Below are 18,949 nucleotides of genomic sequence, written 5' to 3'. Positions count from 1 at the left end.
TTGTCCCGATCGAGGTGATTTTTTCTGTTTCACCTTCAACTACTTGCACGTACTTTAATTCTTCCGCTGTGGTGAATTTTTCTTCTTCTACCCTCCTCTTATTTTGTAGTTGCTCGGGTTGCCCGAGCATAGGTGATGGTGGAGAATATTCATGGATCGTTTTTGCATTGTTATTTTCCTTCCTAGGTACTTGATTTTCTTTTTCTATTGGGGGGTTGGACTCTTTCTTGAGAATGTTTGCATGATATTCTCTTGCAAGGCGATGATCACGTTTCTCTTCTCTTATCCCTCTATAAATAGGAACTTCAACTCCATATGGTACGTTGATGCTACTTACTTTGAAAGAGTTTAAGCTTGGGCATCCATTATATTATTGTATGATGAAGGGGCGTCCACCACATAGCTCGTCGAGGAACAGTTCCTATCGAGATGGGTAAAGTGATTTCACCAAGGGGTTATACAACGTTTCCATTGAATCGCACTGGCTTGTTAACTTTCTTTAACATGTTAACTACTATTCTCATTTGGGAGAGAGCATTCAAGAATAAGATGCTAGCTACACTCTCGCTATCTACTAGCCCTTTCTTCACCCAAAAATTAGATACTGTTGCCAAGATTACCAGGGCGTCATTGTGTGGGGGTATTCCTCTTTCCAAATCTTTCGAGCTGAAGGTGATTTATTCATCTGGTACTCCAACGAGGGTTACCTCTTTGTAGTCATAAATCTCTTGAGAGGGGGATGCTGCCTTAATCAACGTTTTTCATGCTCAAGTTGAGTCTCCTTCGATTGTTCCACCTATTACAACTTCTATTATTCCTGTGGTGGGGAGGTTCTCTTTTCCTTTCTCTTTTCTCCTGGAAATTTCTATTTCCTCGAACTCCACGTTAAGTTTTTGGGGGATGGGTGCATGCTCTTGGGGTATGGAAATTGCAATTTTATAGTGAATGTATGAAAATTTGAACAAAATCGGATATAATTCCCTCCAAATAGTCTAGTGGTTTTCAAATCATAAAAAACCACATTTGACTTTTCAAAAATGATTTTTCATCCTCCACTAAAAGGTTTAAAATGGTTTGAGACCAAAACTACAATATCTTTCTTTCTGTGGGACCAAAAGTGTTGAGCACGTAACATGCAGGACCAAAATTACAGCAGTACTTATTCGATTGGATCAAAAGTGCAATTTTTTCTTATTGTTTTGGACATGTGTATAACCCAAATTTATTATGAATTTTAATTTGAAATACAATTTATTAGCCAATAATTGATAATTTATTTTAAAGTTTATGATGTCAATACATATATATTAACTATATATGTAATTTAACTAAACTAAAAAGTAGAGCCAAATTACAAGCTATTTGGTTAAATATTTTGAATTCTAACACCTAACATTAAATCAATAAATATTAACTAGTTAATTCAAAATAAGGCTGTAACTTAACCTTATTGGTTAAGTTTATTTTATAAAATGAGTTTTGTCCTTTTTTAAAAAAAAGAAAAGGAAATTAATGGCAATAATGCCAGACAAGTTGACTTGTTCACCATTTTTTTTCAATTCGCACTGATTTTTTTTTAATAAAAATCAAATCGGACTTTAATCATATCTCAACAAACCAGTCAACCAGCAGGCGAGACCTGATTTTAAAAACCATGCATGAGTAGAAAATTTTTACCCAGATCAGGTTCGATCGAACTAAATCAATCACAGAGTAAGTGTGATACACTTACTAATTATATAATCAATCACTTTCCTTATACTGTATACCACTTACCACATAATTGATTTAGATCCGACCAAACTGAGTCTGGAATAGAAATTCCAGACATAAGTAAAAGTTAGACATGGCGACACCGGGTATTTTCCTTTTAGTACTAGATCTATTTCAGACAAAGGCAAATCGGAAGAAATGCGTCCAGCTGAAAACTCATCAAAAGTCTTGCACGTATTTACTACAAATATGGTCACTATGTGTCAAGTACTAGAAAACCCTTGGGCCATTGCATGGAATGGAAGCCCATGTCCCTATCGACTTTCCATGAGACCTTCTACATCGTTTCCAGCGACTTTTTGCAGCTCATATGGGCTCAAAGAAATTGTTTTGACAATTTTCTGGCTGTACTGTCGAACGACAGACGGCTTCGGAAGGCTATTCCCTTTGTTGAGACTTCGATTCTTCATGTTGGTTTCTTCATCAATACCTTGCATTTGAATGGCCCCTTTGAAGAGGTGGGCCGACCCCTCGTCTTCCATTCTCTCTTCCGACTCTTCCGGCATCGTCTTACTTTTATAGATCCAGTACAAAATTAACTGCGCTGAGCCCAACAGGAACCCGATCCCATTTGGTACCTGGATATCGTCCGCAAGTCAAAGATCAGATTTGCGAAAGTCAGCATTCTTATGGGTCGACACTAATTTCTTCTAAGATTTTCTGACTTTCTTATGGGTCGACACTAATTTCTTCTAAGATTTTCTATTACACTTTCGCGTAACAATACATAATTGGAGAAAAACACAACCCACTTCCCTGTGTTGATGCGTACTAAGCACGTGTTAGCATAACATCATTATTTATAATTTACTATTAAGGGAGAGCAGCCTTTTGGTGACACACATTTTTTTTCTGATTTTATATATTTTTTTTAGTTTTTTAATTCTATTTGACCAAATATTTTACTATTTTAATATTTTTTTTCTTGACTTTTAATTTTTCCCCCCTCTCAACGCCCACATACTTTTTGAGTTCTTAAATTTAGAACTTTGTTTCCCCCCCTTTTTTTTAATTTACTATTTGAATTTATAGAATTGAAATATACTTTTAAAAATAAAAAAATATTAGTTTTGTAATTTATTGTGCACACTCATTTTTTGTGTGTCACACCCACTGCTATAACATTAAAGTAGAACAAAAGATTCTTCACCCACTAATTACTATATATTATAGGATTAATGACACTTCGACCCCATGAGAAAGTGTCAAGCCCCCAAAGAAATTAAAATTATATTTACACCCTCTTTAGGCGTTCTTTGTGTACAACTTTTTACTATTGTCTGTTAGAATTTAAAAACAAAATATCGAAGTCAGTAAAAAAGCACTATAAGAAAATCCCTCAATAGCAACAAATTGAAATTAGCGTTAAAAAATTAGTAAGTAAAATTGTTGTTGCTAATCTACATTATCTGATATATATTTTAAATAATTTATTGCTAAATTTATTTGTAAGTGAATGTTCGTTGCTAAATTCATTAGCAAATAAGTATCTTCTAATAAATAATATAGATCAGTAACGAAAGTTTTACTTGGTAATTAGCTCCATGCAGAGTTTAGCATCAAATTTTTTTCGTAACTATTAAGTCATTTTCTTGTAATGAAACTACATAAACTATTAATTTTGCCCTCATTCAGCATTTTCATAGTAATATTTTTTTTACTTCTAAGGAGGGTAAATTAATATATATAAAGTTAAAAAAAATATAAGTATAATAAAATATTATTTCTAAACTAAAAAGTAGCCGTTGATGAATGGTAAAACTAGTTATTTTGTACTTTATTAAAATTACACCCTTTTCACTTTGTAGGCTTAAAAGAGTTGGTAAAATAAGGACTTTAAATATTGGAGTGGCAAATAATAACCTACAACTAATTAATTTTTGGTAATTACCGAAATTTTAATAGTGGCCTAAAGTTGCTAAGGTTGATAAAATTAGCGCTTTTTAATTTGACTTTGTGTTTTTTTTTTTTATCTTTGATCCGTCACATCAATGCCAACATGAAAAAAAAATCAAATTACAACAAAAAAAATTAAAATTATAAATTATATAAATAAAATTATGTATTATAAATTATAAAAAAATTATTATTTTACATGATATAAATTTGAATTAAAACTAACCCCCTATCTCCACCCACCCCCACTACCCAGACATCAGAACCTATACATAGTGTTTGAATTTGCATTTTGAGTGTTCTGTTTTGGTGTTTTGGAGATAGAGAGAGAAAAATAAAGATAAATAAGTGTGTGTTGGAAATAAATGGTATGCTTGAATTTGTGTTTTGAGGTAATTTAAAATATTTTAAAATAAGTGGAGATTTTGGAGATAAAAATTATTGTTCATTGTCAAATCATATATTTTTTTTATATATTTTTATATATAAATATATATATATTGTATGTTTAATGTTGTATCTTTTGAAAACAAAAAGCACTGTTCATTGTCAAATTATGTCTCTTTTATATTATATATAAGTGTATATATATTATATATAGAAAGTTGAAAAATAAAAAAATATATAAATAAGATGTAAAAAATACAAAAATAAATATTATGTGTGCTTTATTTTGTCTTGAAAAATACCCAAACATAAAACCAAATACATTTTTTCCATCCCCCATCCTTGCAATCACCCCCCATTCAGGGGTAGCCATTGCCCCCGAGGGGGAGGTGAGGGTCTGGTGTTTAATTTTTTTTATAATTTTATATATTTATATGTTTATATTGTATCAATATTACCTTTACGTAAATTTTTTTAATTATTAAATTGATATATTGACTTATATATTTTATTATAATTTATAATATATTTTAACGCATGTAAAATTATTTATTGTATGTATGTAGAAACGTCATGTCACGATAGTTAGTATATATATAATATAAATTCAAAATTTATCTTTATGTAATTTGACCCTTTTTTTTCATGTAAGTGCTTATATTGAGGAATTAATAAAAATATCCAGTCACTGGAAAAAAAAAACAAATAAAAAGTATTTTTTTTTTCATGTCATTGCTTATGCGGTACGAAATTTTTTTCCATCTAAGTGCTTATGTGATGGAAAAGAATAAAATATATCCAGTCAGCAAAACTCCCAAATCAAAAAGTCGTAGTTTTGTCCACATTAACAAATCCCGATCACTTTTAAAATTTTGATAGCCGGAGTCATAAAATTGCCAAAAAAACTTAATTAATTGTAGGTTACTACTTGTCATCCCTATATCTGAAGTTCTTGTTTTCCACCCGTATATATACAGGGTAATAAATTCAATCAATCCAACTTTTATATATATAAAATTTACCTCCGTACAAGTATAAAAATAGAAAGAATTATATTTTCATTTCCTGACCTGTGATCTGTTTACACAAACCATCCTTATCTTTAACATAATTACAGAAACTATTCCTAACAGCAAAAAAAATTAGGATAGTTTGTGTAATGATACTAAAGTTTTTAGGAGCGTGTGTATTTTTTAAAAAGTAAGGGATGATTTGTGTAAGTGATATTGACATTTTGATAGGTGTATGTGTAACTATCTAAAAGACCTGAATAGTTTGTGTAAACAGACCATAGATCAACGATGTAAACGTAATTATTATGAGATTTTTTTTTTTGAGTAACCATAAAAATATTATAAGTGAAATGCTGAATATATGAAATTGAAAATTTATGTATTTCTTTTTTTGTTAAGATTATTATTTTCTGTCCAATTCTTAAAAAAATAAAATAAAATGAAGCAAGTGTGTTGAGATTTTCAACTTACCCCAATGTAGTAATCTTTCTCAAGCACCGCATACGCGGACCACACGGCGCCATTCAGAAACTGGAAAAACGAGAGGAGAAAAGGCATGTACTTGACGCTTTTCATCTTCATCACCGTTCTCTGCAAAATAAATACATATTTAACCCATTAAAACACACTAATAGGCAAAGAAACTCGCATACGTGACGACGGAGACAATGCGTTTCTTTTTTAAAAGGTTCTGAGGTCGCGTTGTCTTTATCGTCTCAATGATCTAATTTTTATTATGTAATTAAGAAATAAAAAAGTTTTTATTATCGGACAATTTGCTCAGTTCATACTATACTTTTTTAATACTTTATAAATAGGGTCGTTTTGCACAATAAGTTTTTAAAAAAATATCGCATGCACTGCACATAGCCGTTAAGCATGTTGTTTTGACATTTAAATGTCATGTAAAACGAAATTACTACTAAAAAATAAAAAGAAATTCGACCCGTTTATCCCATCAAGTGGTTGTTGACCGTAATTTTTTGCGAGTGTGACTTTACATTTATAGTGGCAAAAATAGTTTTCATGATGGATGAGTTTTTATATCGATTTTTGTTTCAATCGTGGTTATATAATAGTTATTTACCATGATTTAAATCAATAACTAATACAATTATAGCCAATAGTAATTTTTTTTTCGAGTGGTATGCAGAGTTTTTTATTGAATTAAATTAATTTTGACCCCGTGTGATATGAAAAATTATCAAAAAGCCCCCTGTGAAAATTTAAATATAAAAAATCACTCCTATGTTATAAACAATGACTCACACAACCCCCTGATCAACTTGGGCTAAATTTTTTCAGGACAATGGCTAAATACGCGTCCATATAAGGAAAATTTTATATTTATATAGTACATTAAATAAATTTTAATTAAAATATACCTATAATATATCTATAATATATAAACTTAAAATTTTTATATGAAAAAAATAATTTTTTGGTCTTTTACATATATCCAATATTAATTTTAATCCGATAATTATGCCTATTTTTTATGCATTAAGTTTCAAAATTAATGAAATTCAGTCTTTTGGTGGCCCGAAATTTTGAATTTTATCGAAAAATGACATGGCATGTAAATTAAATGTTTTTTGGAGTTTTTAATCCTTTGTGGTTTTAGATAGATGATAGGTTGGATATAATTACATTATATGTATTATTATAATTTATAAAAATTAAAATATTATTTTAAAAAAATAATAATCGCCCCTCATCCCCACCCCTGGTCCCCCCCCCCCCCCCCCCGATGTCACCCTAGTAGAGGGGGCGGCGGCGTAGGGCAACAATCGATCGCCCGAACCAGAGGCCACCGGCATCGCTCAAAAGTAGAGGGTGACACGGTCACCCAGATGCGATTGATGATGGCGTCACCCTCAATGGATGGGCGACGACGGTCACTCTCGCTGCTTTGGGCGACAGAGGGCGACCGTGCTCCTTCAAAGCCGTTGCTGTCATTTTTTAAAAAAAAATTATTTTAATTAATTTAATGATGTAATTAAAAAATTATATTAGAAATATTAATATAATTATATATTTACATATAAAATATATTTTACTATTAATAAAGTATCATGTATTATTTTAAGATTTATTAAATTATATATCATATAATATTATATTATGGAGAGATAAGGGTAAAATTATAAAAAAAATTGTATTTTCAAACCAATATTTGCAGTCAGCGCCCGTTACCACCACTCTCTGGCCTTAGGGGGTTATTATATATATATTTTTTTATATGACTGGGGGTGTAATTGATACTTTATTTTTTCTCAAAATTTTTTAAATATTCTCAATATCACAGAGGGTTCTTGAATTTTTCTTGTTTTTTATTGTGTTTGCTTAAAGAATGAAGTTTCGATACTTGTGATATTGATGAAAATATTATTTTCAACCTGTTCGCAAAAGGAAAAAAAATTAAAAATTGGATGGAATTTGGTAAAGAAATATTGAAAATTGGGTAGAAATATGTTAGGATCCTCAATTTTCTCTTCTAAACAAGCAGCCACACTTTTTTTACTACCTAAGCCATCAGAATTAATCGTCACGTACACCGTTCAATTTCAGAACTCAACATCTATTGAACAAAAGTTCCCGTCTGTATGGTATCGTTTTTATCAACTAAAAAAGATGGTATCAATTCAATGTGCAAAGTGGGTTGGGTCAGTCCAAAATCGATACGGATCAATTTGAAAAAGCTCGATCTAGAACGACCTATTATTGTTTATAGTCGGTTTTGAGGCGGTCCTGAGCCTCTAAGTGGGCCCCAACTTAGTCCATTTTTAAACTCAGGCTTGATTGAGATACGGACCAAGTCCAAACCAGGCCCGCATCAACACCAAATATGCTTGTGCATTATTATTATTATTTTTATAATATTGAGATTTTTTCATAAATAATTACTTAAATTTATAATTACCTTTTAAAATAAATAAATAATAAATTAAATCACACGAAAATTATATATAAAAAATAATAGTTAAAAATATATAATAAACTTAAAAACAAAAAGGCACAACAGACTCGGCTCAAGCCCGATCTAAAATTAGGTGGTCTTTCTGGAACCAGCCCGATCCGATCCCAAGCGGACTTGGATCGAATTAGCCCATTTTTTTTATTGATTCAATTGTCTCAAAATTTGACTATCAAAACTGATAAATGAGAGTCATAGTAACTACGTACCATGGCGGAGAGAGGTGCTGCATACATGCCAATGGTTAATCCAGCACATAGAAGTCCGACTAGTGTGAGTCGCATACCCCCTCGCAGAGCTAACAGAGTTACAGTTATTACAGCCCCAAGAAACCCGACATTCAGTGCTGCTACCAACTTCACTGACCTAACCTGCACACCCACAAATGTTCCCCACAAGAAAGAAATATAATTTTTTATTATAATCAAAAAAAAAAAAAATTATAACGAATACAAATTAATTATGACTCCCTTAAACGTCATGAGCCGTTGTTTCTATAAGTAACAGCAAAATATTAAGTATAGTTAAATCAGGATAAATATTAATTAATCGAGATAAAAATTTAAATTTTTATAATAATTTTATTTGACTATGATTAATAATAGCGATTTTAGTAATTTTATGGCAAGATTTTCAAGATTGAAATGAAATTTTAATCCCATGAAATCCTATTTTTGTAATTAATCATGCATTTAAGCACCTTTATTTATTTATTTACAGTGTAAAGAGTCTAAAATTATACACAAAAATATACGTACACTACCAAAAAATAAATAATTTCCTACATTTTAAAAAATTATATTTAGAAAAATATAATTAATTAATACTATTTACTCTGATCAAACAAAATTAAAATAAAAACTAAAGTTATGATCAAGGTTAATTAATATTTGTCATGGTTTGAGTTATGACCAAAATATTTACTATAACTTTTAAGTATGATTAATATATTCGGCTACAGTGATTACGCAATCGTAATTATTAATTAGTATCACTATAATTTTTAATTATTATAATTTTATGATAAAAAACTATATTTCTCCAGAATAATATATATGTATATACATAAAAAAATGTATTTTTTATATATGTCACTACAAGAAATTTAGTATTTTAATCATGACTAATTGTCACGGTTAACAATAAATAGTCATAGAAAATAGTCAATTATTATAATCATGCAACTGTTGTTAGTCGTAATTTTTACAAAGGTGGCTAAAATTTTTATGATGGCTAAAATCCACGACAAATATTTTGCCATGCCTCTTAGGTTGGCTAATAAATTTTCATGATAGAAAGCTAACTTTTTTTTTTTATTTAACACTGATTAATAATAATTATTTTACTATAATTTTTAATTATAATTATTAATATTGTCATCAATATTAGTTTTTGTTATAGTGTGTCCTAACCTTGATGTTTTTTGGGGCATAGACAAGAAAGATGAGAACATAGACAACGTGCAAAGCAGCTCCAACAGTATTGACAGTGACCACCAGCAAACCTCCAGGCTTGAGGAGTCCGTAAAATGTCCACAAACTGGTGCTCAGCAGTGTTGTTATGTAAGGGATTCCTTTATAATTCTCTGTTGATTTCTTCTTCACCACCTGCTTAAATGTTTTTCTGAAATAATAATAATAATAAGGTTAATTACATTTATGATCGTTTTTATATTTTGATATTTTTTTTTTGTATCAATTTACCATCTCAACTTTATGAAAAAGTTTGCATTTTGCCATTTATAACTGTTTTTCAATTAATTTTGTTTGTCGAAAAAACATCACATGCAATGCACACATGTCATATATAAGGATTATGTTATATGGTTTTTTTCACATATACATAATATATATTTTTTTGGGAAAAATGCAAGCAACCCCCTAATATGACAAATGAGCAAATTATTGCTTTATGAAAAAAAAAATAGTGATTTACCTCCCTATATTTTTTTTAATATAACAATTTACCTCCCTATGTTTTTTAAAATGAAGCAATTTACCTCCCTATATAAGAAGAAAAATTGTTTCATTTTCAAAAGTACACAGGGTAAATTGCTATATTTTTTTTTCATAGAGGAGTAATGTGTTCATTTTCAATATCAGGGGATAAATTGCTATTCACCCTTTTTTTTTTCCACCAAAAAATCAACTAAAAGAAGATCAGATGTGGCAAAGTACAAATTTTGTAAAATTGAGATGATAAATTGACCAAAAAAAAAAGAATTTCGATGGCAAAATACAAAAACGGGCATAGTTCGAATGCTAAAATGTAACTTATCTATAAAATAATATCAGAGTCAATGTCTTACCGCTATACAAAAAGAATGAAAAATCAAACAAAAGAGAAAAAAGATCTAATTGTGTTAATAATTGTTTTTTTGGAAAAGGTAAGTTTCATAGATGAAAAAAATGGGTATAGTACAACAGTGCTCATAAACTATGCTCTCCCTCAATAGACCAAGGGATACGCCACAATCGATAAAGTGCACTAGTACTAACAGAGTTAGGAAGATTTATGCTCAGAATTCGTAGTCTAACATCCTCTATAATTAATCTCCTTCTAAAAATACAAAATTAAAACTTTTTCCTAAAAAGTTATTAATTAACGTCCCTTTCGAAAACAAGCCGCATCTACAATCACACTCTTGTCGTTAGTAGGTTTTCTAGAACAAAATTGTATCGTAAGAAAATAACTCAATAACTATAAAAAAGAATTAGCGTTGAGCTAATTATAAGTAAAATTCTTGTTAAATTCGTTGGTAATTATATTATTTAATCAACACAAGAAATTACTAATGAATTTAACAATGAATTGTTTAAAGCATATATACAATAACGCAGATCAACAAACGAATTTCACTTACTAATTTGTTCAATCTTGATTTTAGCGTTAAATTTTTTCGTAACTATTGAATCATTTTCTTGTAGTGATACTGATATCATCGAAAAAAAAATTAAAATTTCAATTTCTAATACAAGTAAACTACTCTGCAGTAAATTGCAAATTGATGCATTCTTATATTCTTATATTAGTATAATTGTTTCGTCTCAAGTTCAATTAATCTTTTAACTACAACTTTACGTAAGAAGGCAGCCTTATCAGTTACTTGGTTTTTTTGCCAGCAAACGTATGGCTAAAATTCTCTCTTTCTCTCTCTTTCTTTCTCTCACCTACAGACGAAAATACAAAAAAATACAAGTAATCTTTTGTGATATTGTAAATGAGCAAATTATCCCCTTATGAAAAAACAAATAGCAATTTACTTTCCTGTATTTTTTAATATTGGGAGGTAAATTGCTTCATTTAAAAAGTATAAGGGGGATAAATTGCTATATTTCTTTCATAGATGGGTAATGTGCTTATTTTTAATATTACATGCTGATAAATTACTTTTAACCCGATGAAAAAATAATACTTACACGGGAGAGATGAACATGAGTATAGAAATCACATTCCCTGCAGTTGGGAAACGAATTGTTGGTTTGGTCAGAATAATAACATATATATATATATATATATTAAACGTGAATATATATATACCAAGAAACGATAGAGGATTTGGAAGAAAAATACTTAAAAATGCAGAAAGAGAAGTGATGATTACCAATAACTCCGAGGATGAAGCTTAAGCTTCCCATAGCGGATGCAATATATATAATATACTGCAAGATATATATGTATATGTATATAGATTGAGAGAGAGAGAGAGAGACTTAGAGGAATGCAGAGAGAATGAGAGATAAGAAGCAACTCTATATAAAGAGAGTAAATTACAAAAGGGATGTATTTGTAATAATATCACACTTTAGGGAAGGTCGTTGTAATTTATCTTTATTTATATTAAGTTATATGTAAGGTTTTTAAATAATTAGTTGTAGTGGCACGTCGTTCTTATATGTGTATAATAAATAATTTTTTACACTTTAGAATATATAAATTGAGAAATTGAATATGGTAGCTAGCTATCTTACCACTTGAAGGGCATTTTTGGAATTATAAAAAATTGGTGCAGTACTATTAGAATTACCAATTTGTGTGCATATATAACAATTTCTTTTGTTTATACTAGACGTTGTGGTACGCCATTTTTTGTGTGTAAATAGTAAATATTAATCTTTAATACTTTAAAATATATTATATAAGAGTAAAATATATAAATTAATATATTGCATGAAAAGAAAAGAAAATTAATTTATGAGTTCATATAAAATTTGAAAAGTTGAATAGGTTAGTTATTGAAGGGCAACTTTGGCTTTACATAAAATTGGTGGGCCAATATCATTAACGCTGTTTGTGAGTATGGAGGACCTTTCTTTTATATATAGAATAGACAACAGTATAGACAAAATAATATTTTAAATATATAATATTAATATTTATATAATTTTATATAAATAATAAATATTATCTTTCTCCACCTTCCTCCCCAGTGGCTGGACTGCCGCGGCTGTCCTCTTCTCCCTCACGTTAATTACAAACTTAAAAAAAAAAAAAACAAGTAAGTAACCTACCGAACGCTTCAAAAGTATTTTTATTTGATTTTTAAAAATATAAAAACTGATTTATTATTTTTTTAAAAAATATATTTTTTTTTATTTTTTATATTGCAGAAATAAATTGCATTTAACCCTAAATATTTAAGAGGAGAATGGCAAGAAGTTGAGTGGAGGGATGTGGTATGTGATGGTGGGTTTAGATACACAACTGATTATGGTCATCAGAATGTTGCCACGTTGAGATCTATTCTTTTGATGTTGTCACTCCACTAATTTCACTTTCAGTCACGCGGATCTTTTTTACCATAAACGCGTTTTTCATATTAGGTCACGAGGATTTAGCTATTGTGATTCTGGATTCTTGCCGTTCTAACCCCTGTTAAGGCCTCACAATGGAAATATTGTGTGTTCAAGTCGGGGTTAATTACATTTTCTATTCTTATGTATAGTGTTATATATATATATATATATATATTTTGGTCCATAGTATATTGTAATTATAATTTTTGTTCATAATCTTTACTTGTTTAAATATTTTTGTCTAATCGTTAAAAAAATATTAAAGTTAATAGAGTTGGAGAGTACGATAATGTTACACAACATAGCCCGACATGTTACTTATAAGTTTCTGTTGTGCACACCAATAGAAATTGGCCGCCCACGATACAATGTCAGCACTGCTGCCACGTTGGCTATTTTGTTGGCCTTATTTTTTGTGGACGTCTCTTTGAAGTCGGGTGAGGCCCAATACTCAATTAATTGGCAGCAAATGTTTTCAACCAACCACACAGATGGCCTCATCGAAGCCTTGGTCGTATCGAACGTATAGCGCAGGTGCATCGCTACCGTAGATTTCCGCATCTCCACGTCCAAGTAGTAATAGTTCGGGGTGGGTGAACGGGTCGGGTAGTTCGGGTCCCGACCCGATCAAATAGCAATAAATCGGATCGGGTATATCGGATTTTTGCACGGGTTTGGATTAACCCATAACCCGACTAAGAGTAGTTGGGTTCAGGTTCGGGTTCGGGTTGTAGAACCCTACCCGAAGAACCCGATCGGGATAAAGAAATAAGTCACAATCTGTGTCTTCACTCTTCACAATGGATTCTCAGTTATTTCTCTTCTTTCTCTCTTTCTTCCCCACAATCTTCTTCCTCCATTGCCGCCGGTGCCAAGCCTATTCTCACTATTGCCGCCGACGACTAGAACTTCGACGACCGACCCACCACCGCGACTTCTCGTTCTTCGCCGATAGAGTTCGTCGTCGCTTATTTGCTAGGTAATTTTTTAATAATGGACTAATGGAGTTGTAAACTTGTAATCATGTAATGGACCTAATGATGATGCATATTTTGTGAAATTAGATTAGATTTTTGGTTAGTTGTTGGGTTTGTTTTGCATTTTTATTTGAAGTTACATTTCTATCTTTCTATGCATGTTAAGTGTTTGTTGAAATGCCAAATTGAAGTGTTTGTTGATTATACTTGAAATGCTCTAAATTGAAGTGTTCGCCCTTGTGATCTCCTATTTTTTCTCAGTTGCCCTTCTTCTGTTTGCTTTTCATTCTTCTTTCGTCTTCTTTGCTGAAAATTTTCGAGTATATGTGTGTTTTTATCGTTTATACTGTGGCTTGTAGACTGAGTGTGGATGTGTCTTCAACAAAGAACAAATTTCTGAATGGGGGCTAAGGTACTTCATGCCATTAACAAAAACAAGGTAACAGAATGAGTGTGTGAAATAATAAAAAAATGAGACAAGCTTACATGTGAAGTTCTTATCTTCAACTGTAGTTGATCATGTAAATGCTGCAAAAGAATTAGAAGAGCATAACTAATAATTGCAAAAACTTGAGCATAGGCTTCATTTAGTACTAGTGGTCGTGTTTTTGACACTTTTAGGAGGTCTTTGTCTCCTAAAATAGTGCAAGCGCTTATTTGTACTCAAGATTGGATACGAAAAATTCCAAACCAATTAGCATTGAGGAGGATTTGAGTGAACTTGAAGTGGTTGAGAAAGGTACTTATTTATTTTTTTTCTTGTATTTTGATTATTGTTCAATTCTATGTACTCTATTTATATATTTTACTTGTCTAACTACTTTCTATTTTGTTGTAGAGTTGACTAAGTTGGGGGTTGATTCAATAATTATTGACATTTAATGGTGCTAACTGGTATTTGTAAATTTTTGACAAGGTATTAGAACGGTAGAACTTCATTGTGTAATATTAAATTTTTAATCTGTTTGACTTTCTCTAATAGTTCTTCCACTTTGTATATTTAATGCTTGACAGGTCGAGGACTCGAGGATGAAAATGTGATTTGAGCTAGTTGCTTTTTCAGTCTGTAGGCATTAGGATTTAGGAGGCCTTGACTTTATTGTTGTTACTGAAATAATTTACAAAAGCCTATGATAATTTATGGATGTGATTGAACTCTTTTTTTTTTTTTTTTCTGTATTTATGTAAAGCTTTAAGTGTTTGTGCCCATAACTCATATTTTAAATTTATATGGAGTGAATTACTTTCATTTTGAAAAATTGACCACCTATATTTTTTGAAGCTAAAAAACCCGAACCCGACTGTCGGGTACCCGATTGGTCGGGTATCCGACTTAGTCGGGTTCGGGTCATTTTTTTCAAACCCGACGTGCCGGGTACCCGGCCTGAACTACCCGGCCCGACGCCAACCCCTAGTAATAGTAGAACTTGAGTCCAAAGAGTACAACATACTAAATGTTGTCTTGAATAATTAAATGAAGTAATGTTTATTAAGAAAAAAGGTCGGGAATTATCTTGAGCTGCACGAAAATGCATGTCCGACGTTGTGCCTCTTTTTTCTCTTTTAATTTTTGGACATATCGATGCCTGTTCGTCGAGTGTGCAAGACATGTCCGAGTTGCGTCCATGTTTGGCACTTATTCGACACTGCATTGGGTAATTTTTTAGATGTCCGTGCATTATAGGCTAAAATCCTGCCGTATTTTGTAAAATTCAACAAAAAATACCTCTTTCATTTAGTAATTAACGAAAAGTGCACTACAAGTGCTCTTTTTGCATTTGGGGGTATTTTTTTAGCTGCTTTTGACCTTATTTTTGGATGTTCTTTTCTTTGGGTATAAGTTTCTAACGACAATCGTTCTGATCAGTACCCATTCCCTAATCATTTGCTTCGTGCTGTAGTAATAGGAGGGTTGGGTGTAATAGTGGGGTAATAGGGGGGGTAATAGATTACTAGCGCATTGGGACACCTAATTATAGCATCTCTTGAACCTGTTGTGCTCGACGTTGGTGTTTACGAGTTTAGCCACCACCAATAATTGGGATTCATAGTCATTATAAAATGGTTAGCCGACAACATACATTACATGAAAGAATCAGTCCAACTATCTAAACACGTTGTAACAGTATGTTCCCCATTGTAGCACGAACTAGGATGGCCTTACCAATATTAGTAGGATAGGGGCACAAATCCCCATTAGACAAATTTCCATACATCAAGAACCATCCACTAATCCTAATTCATCATTTGGTAATCATTTCAATGCGTATTAGTCTTGTATGCCGCTGAGGTTTGCTCATGAACCAGGCAGTCATTACCTTATAGTAAGCTTGCACCCTTGCCTCACCATATGACGTTCAATTATCATATTCCGCCACAAAGCCTTTCATAGATAAGTTATACATAACCTCATCCATTGCTATGAACCTATCGTTCTTACACTTCTGCTATGGGTACCTTATCTTCTCGCCATTCATATGTGCACGTTGACACTTTACCCATTCTATGAAAGTATGAACAACCTCAAATTCTTGCCTTATCCTCATATTCCTCGGCAGGTTTTTCATATACATCCACCACTTTAATTGTCTTAACAAGACTACTTACATATACATTTAAACAATACATGCACATAAAAACATATCCTAAATAGGGGTGGGCATTCAGGTCGGGCAGTTCGGGTCCTGACCTGACCCGATCAAGTTCGGATACTTTTTCTGATTTTTTTAAAAAAATTCGGGTAACGGGGAACTCAAAAAATTGGATCGGTGTTCGGGTAGGATTCCCCTACCCGAACTACCCGATCGGGAATTTTTTATTAAAAAAATGATGTGTCTTTTTAGTATTGAGTCTAGGGTTACATACATTGCCTTTTTTTAATCCTCTATTCTTCTTTTCCCTCCCAACAACTATGTCCCAAGACTCTCAACCCAAAAAGAAATCCTTTTTCTTTCTTTCAAACTCTAAATTTCTAAAATGTCTTAAAAAAATGATGGAATTAGAATACTAAATCCAAAGGTTATTATTAAATTTTTATTTTTGTTGTTTAGTTAATTATATATTAAAATTTCTAGTATTTATTGTAAACTCAAGCACTTAAATTTTAATAAAAATTGAAAAAGAATTAAATAAAAAACTTTTATTAATTTTATTAGCAACAAAATAAAAAGAGGCAAAATTTTTGCCCCTATAAGAACGAACAGAGCAAAATTTTGCCTCTGTTCGTTCTTCATGAATCAGAGGCAAAATTTTGCCTCTCAATGAATGTAGATAGAGGCAAATTTCGCCTCTTAACTTTTTATTATCCAAATTTTTATTACCCGATTCAACGCCCACCCCTAATTCTAAACAAAGCAAAACTCACATATTATCCTATAATATTTTTTATATATAAATAACTATTGTAAGTTATGCATTTACATATTTTAAACTATAAATTAATTTATTATCACTAATAATAATAAATATTTAATAAATCAATAAAAAATAATAATTAAACTACACAAGACAGAAAAAAGATTCTAATTATTACCTAGTTAATCAGGATCCACCTCCTCCAAACTCAGCTAAGAGATCAACATAACGCAATGATGGTAATATTTGTAAGGGGAAAAATAAAATTTACTCCCTTGTGATATAAAAAATGAATAAGAAATCCTCTTGAAAAGAAAAATAGCAAATTACCCCCGTATCTAAACCATTGATAGAGAGTAATTTGCTTCATTTTTTGAAACACAAGAGGGTAATTTTGTTAAAATTTTTTTTCATAGGGGAGTATTTGCTCATTTCACACATCACAGAGGGGTAAATTGCATTAACTCTATTTATAAGGTACTTGAATTTTAGAGAGCGATAGAGAATGTTTCACTATGTTTGGTTTCATTTTTGGATAATTTTCGAGACAAGATAAAACACATCCAATGTTTGCCTCTTTGTTTGCACACCTTGATTGTGTGTTTTTTTATTTTTGAATTTTCTATATATAATAGATATATACACACTTATATATATAAATATAATATAAAAGATTCATGATTTGACAATGAACAGTAATTTTTGTTTTAAAAAAATACAACATTAAACATACAATATTTATATATATACATATTTATACATAAAAAATATATAAAAGAGACATGATTTGATGATGAACAATAATTTTTGTCTCTCAAATCCCAACAACAAACATACACCACTTATTTTAAAATATTTTAAATTACATCTAAAAACAAATCCAAGCATACACTCTATCTCCAGCACACACTTATTTATTTCTATTTTTCTCTCTCTATCTCTAAACTACAAAATAAAACACTCCAAAAATAAAACCAAACATAAAATTTGTGTTTTAGTGATTAGCTTAAATGTATTTTTGGTCCCGTAACTTAAATTATTTGGCATTTTTATCCTTTAACTTTCTAGGGTAGTACTTTAGTCCGCTATTTTTTAATTTTTCACAATTTGAATTCTTTTCTCACCGGAGTTTACCCTGTAAATCGGAAACATACATGTGCATCTTACATGACCTTTTAAAAGTGAGGTTACTGTTCCTATTGACTTATTTTTTATCAGCATTTTTATCTTGTAACTTTCTTGAGTAGCATTCTGACCCACCATTCTTTTAATTTTCGAGATTTCATCTTCCTTTTCACCGGAGTTCTCCTATCTCTCTATGAAGGTGAACTTCAGCACAAAAAAGACTAGAATCACAAAAATCAACAAAAATATCAAGATGAGAATGCTTCTTTTTAGAATGCTACAGGACGAAAATGTTAATCAATCCAAGTTACGACAAAAAAATGCATGTAATCCTGACAGTCACTGCTAGCCATTAATTTTGCGATAGGCATGTGAATTTGTGAGTCCTGGCAAATAATTCGCAAATTGGTCCCTTATTTGCGACAGGTTTAGCAATGGAATACAGAAGCCTGAAGTAAATCTGCATAAAACCGTGGTACATATTTTCAACACGCTGCAAATATGGAATATATATCTATTTTTATAATGGTTTATTTCTTTTTTTTTTTTTTTGTTTGGACATGTAAATTAATTTAAATTATCGTATTAAACTATAGTTTTTGAATTTAAATGTATTAAATAATATAATTAATCAAAAATTATAAAGAAACA

At 30.9% G+C, this 18,949-nt stretch overlaps 1 protein-coding gene across 1 annotated transcript; it reads right to left on the bottom strand.

Moving 5' to 3' along the window:
* Positions 1-1,735: 1,735 nt before the first annotated feature.
* On the bottom strand, positions 1,736-11,805 carry LOC105172396 (bidirectional sugar transporter SWEET16). The gene is made up of 6 exons (XM_011093794.3): positions 11,651-11,805; positions 11,466-11,502; positions 9,459-9,669; positions 8,256-8,417; positions 5,541-5,660; positions 1,736-2,351 (listed from the first exon to the last, which is right to left on the bottom strand). The coding sequence occupies exons 1-6, from the start codon at positions 11,682-11,684 to the stop codon at positions 2,028-2,030; spliced, it is 888 nt and encodes a 295-aa protein (XP_011092096.2). The 5' UTR covers positions 11,685-11,805; the 3' UTR covers positions 1,736-2,027.
* Between the last annotated feature and the right edge of the window lie 7,144 nt (positions 11,806-18,949).

Source organism: Sesamum indicum, linkage group LG10 (assembly GCF_026168435.1).
Source record: "Sesamum indicum cultivar Baizhima isolate 11 linkage group LG10, ASM2616843v1, whole genome shotgun sequence".
Lineage (NCBI taxonomy): Eukaryota > Viridiplantae > Streptophyta > Magnoliopsida > Lamiales > Pedaliaceae > Sesamum > Sesamum indicum.
This window is presented reverse-complemented; position numbering and strand designations above follow the sequence as displayed.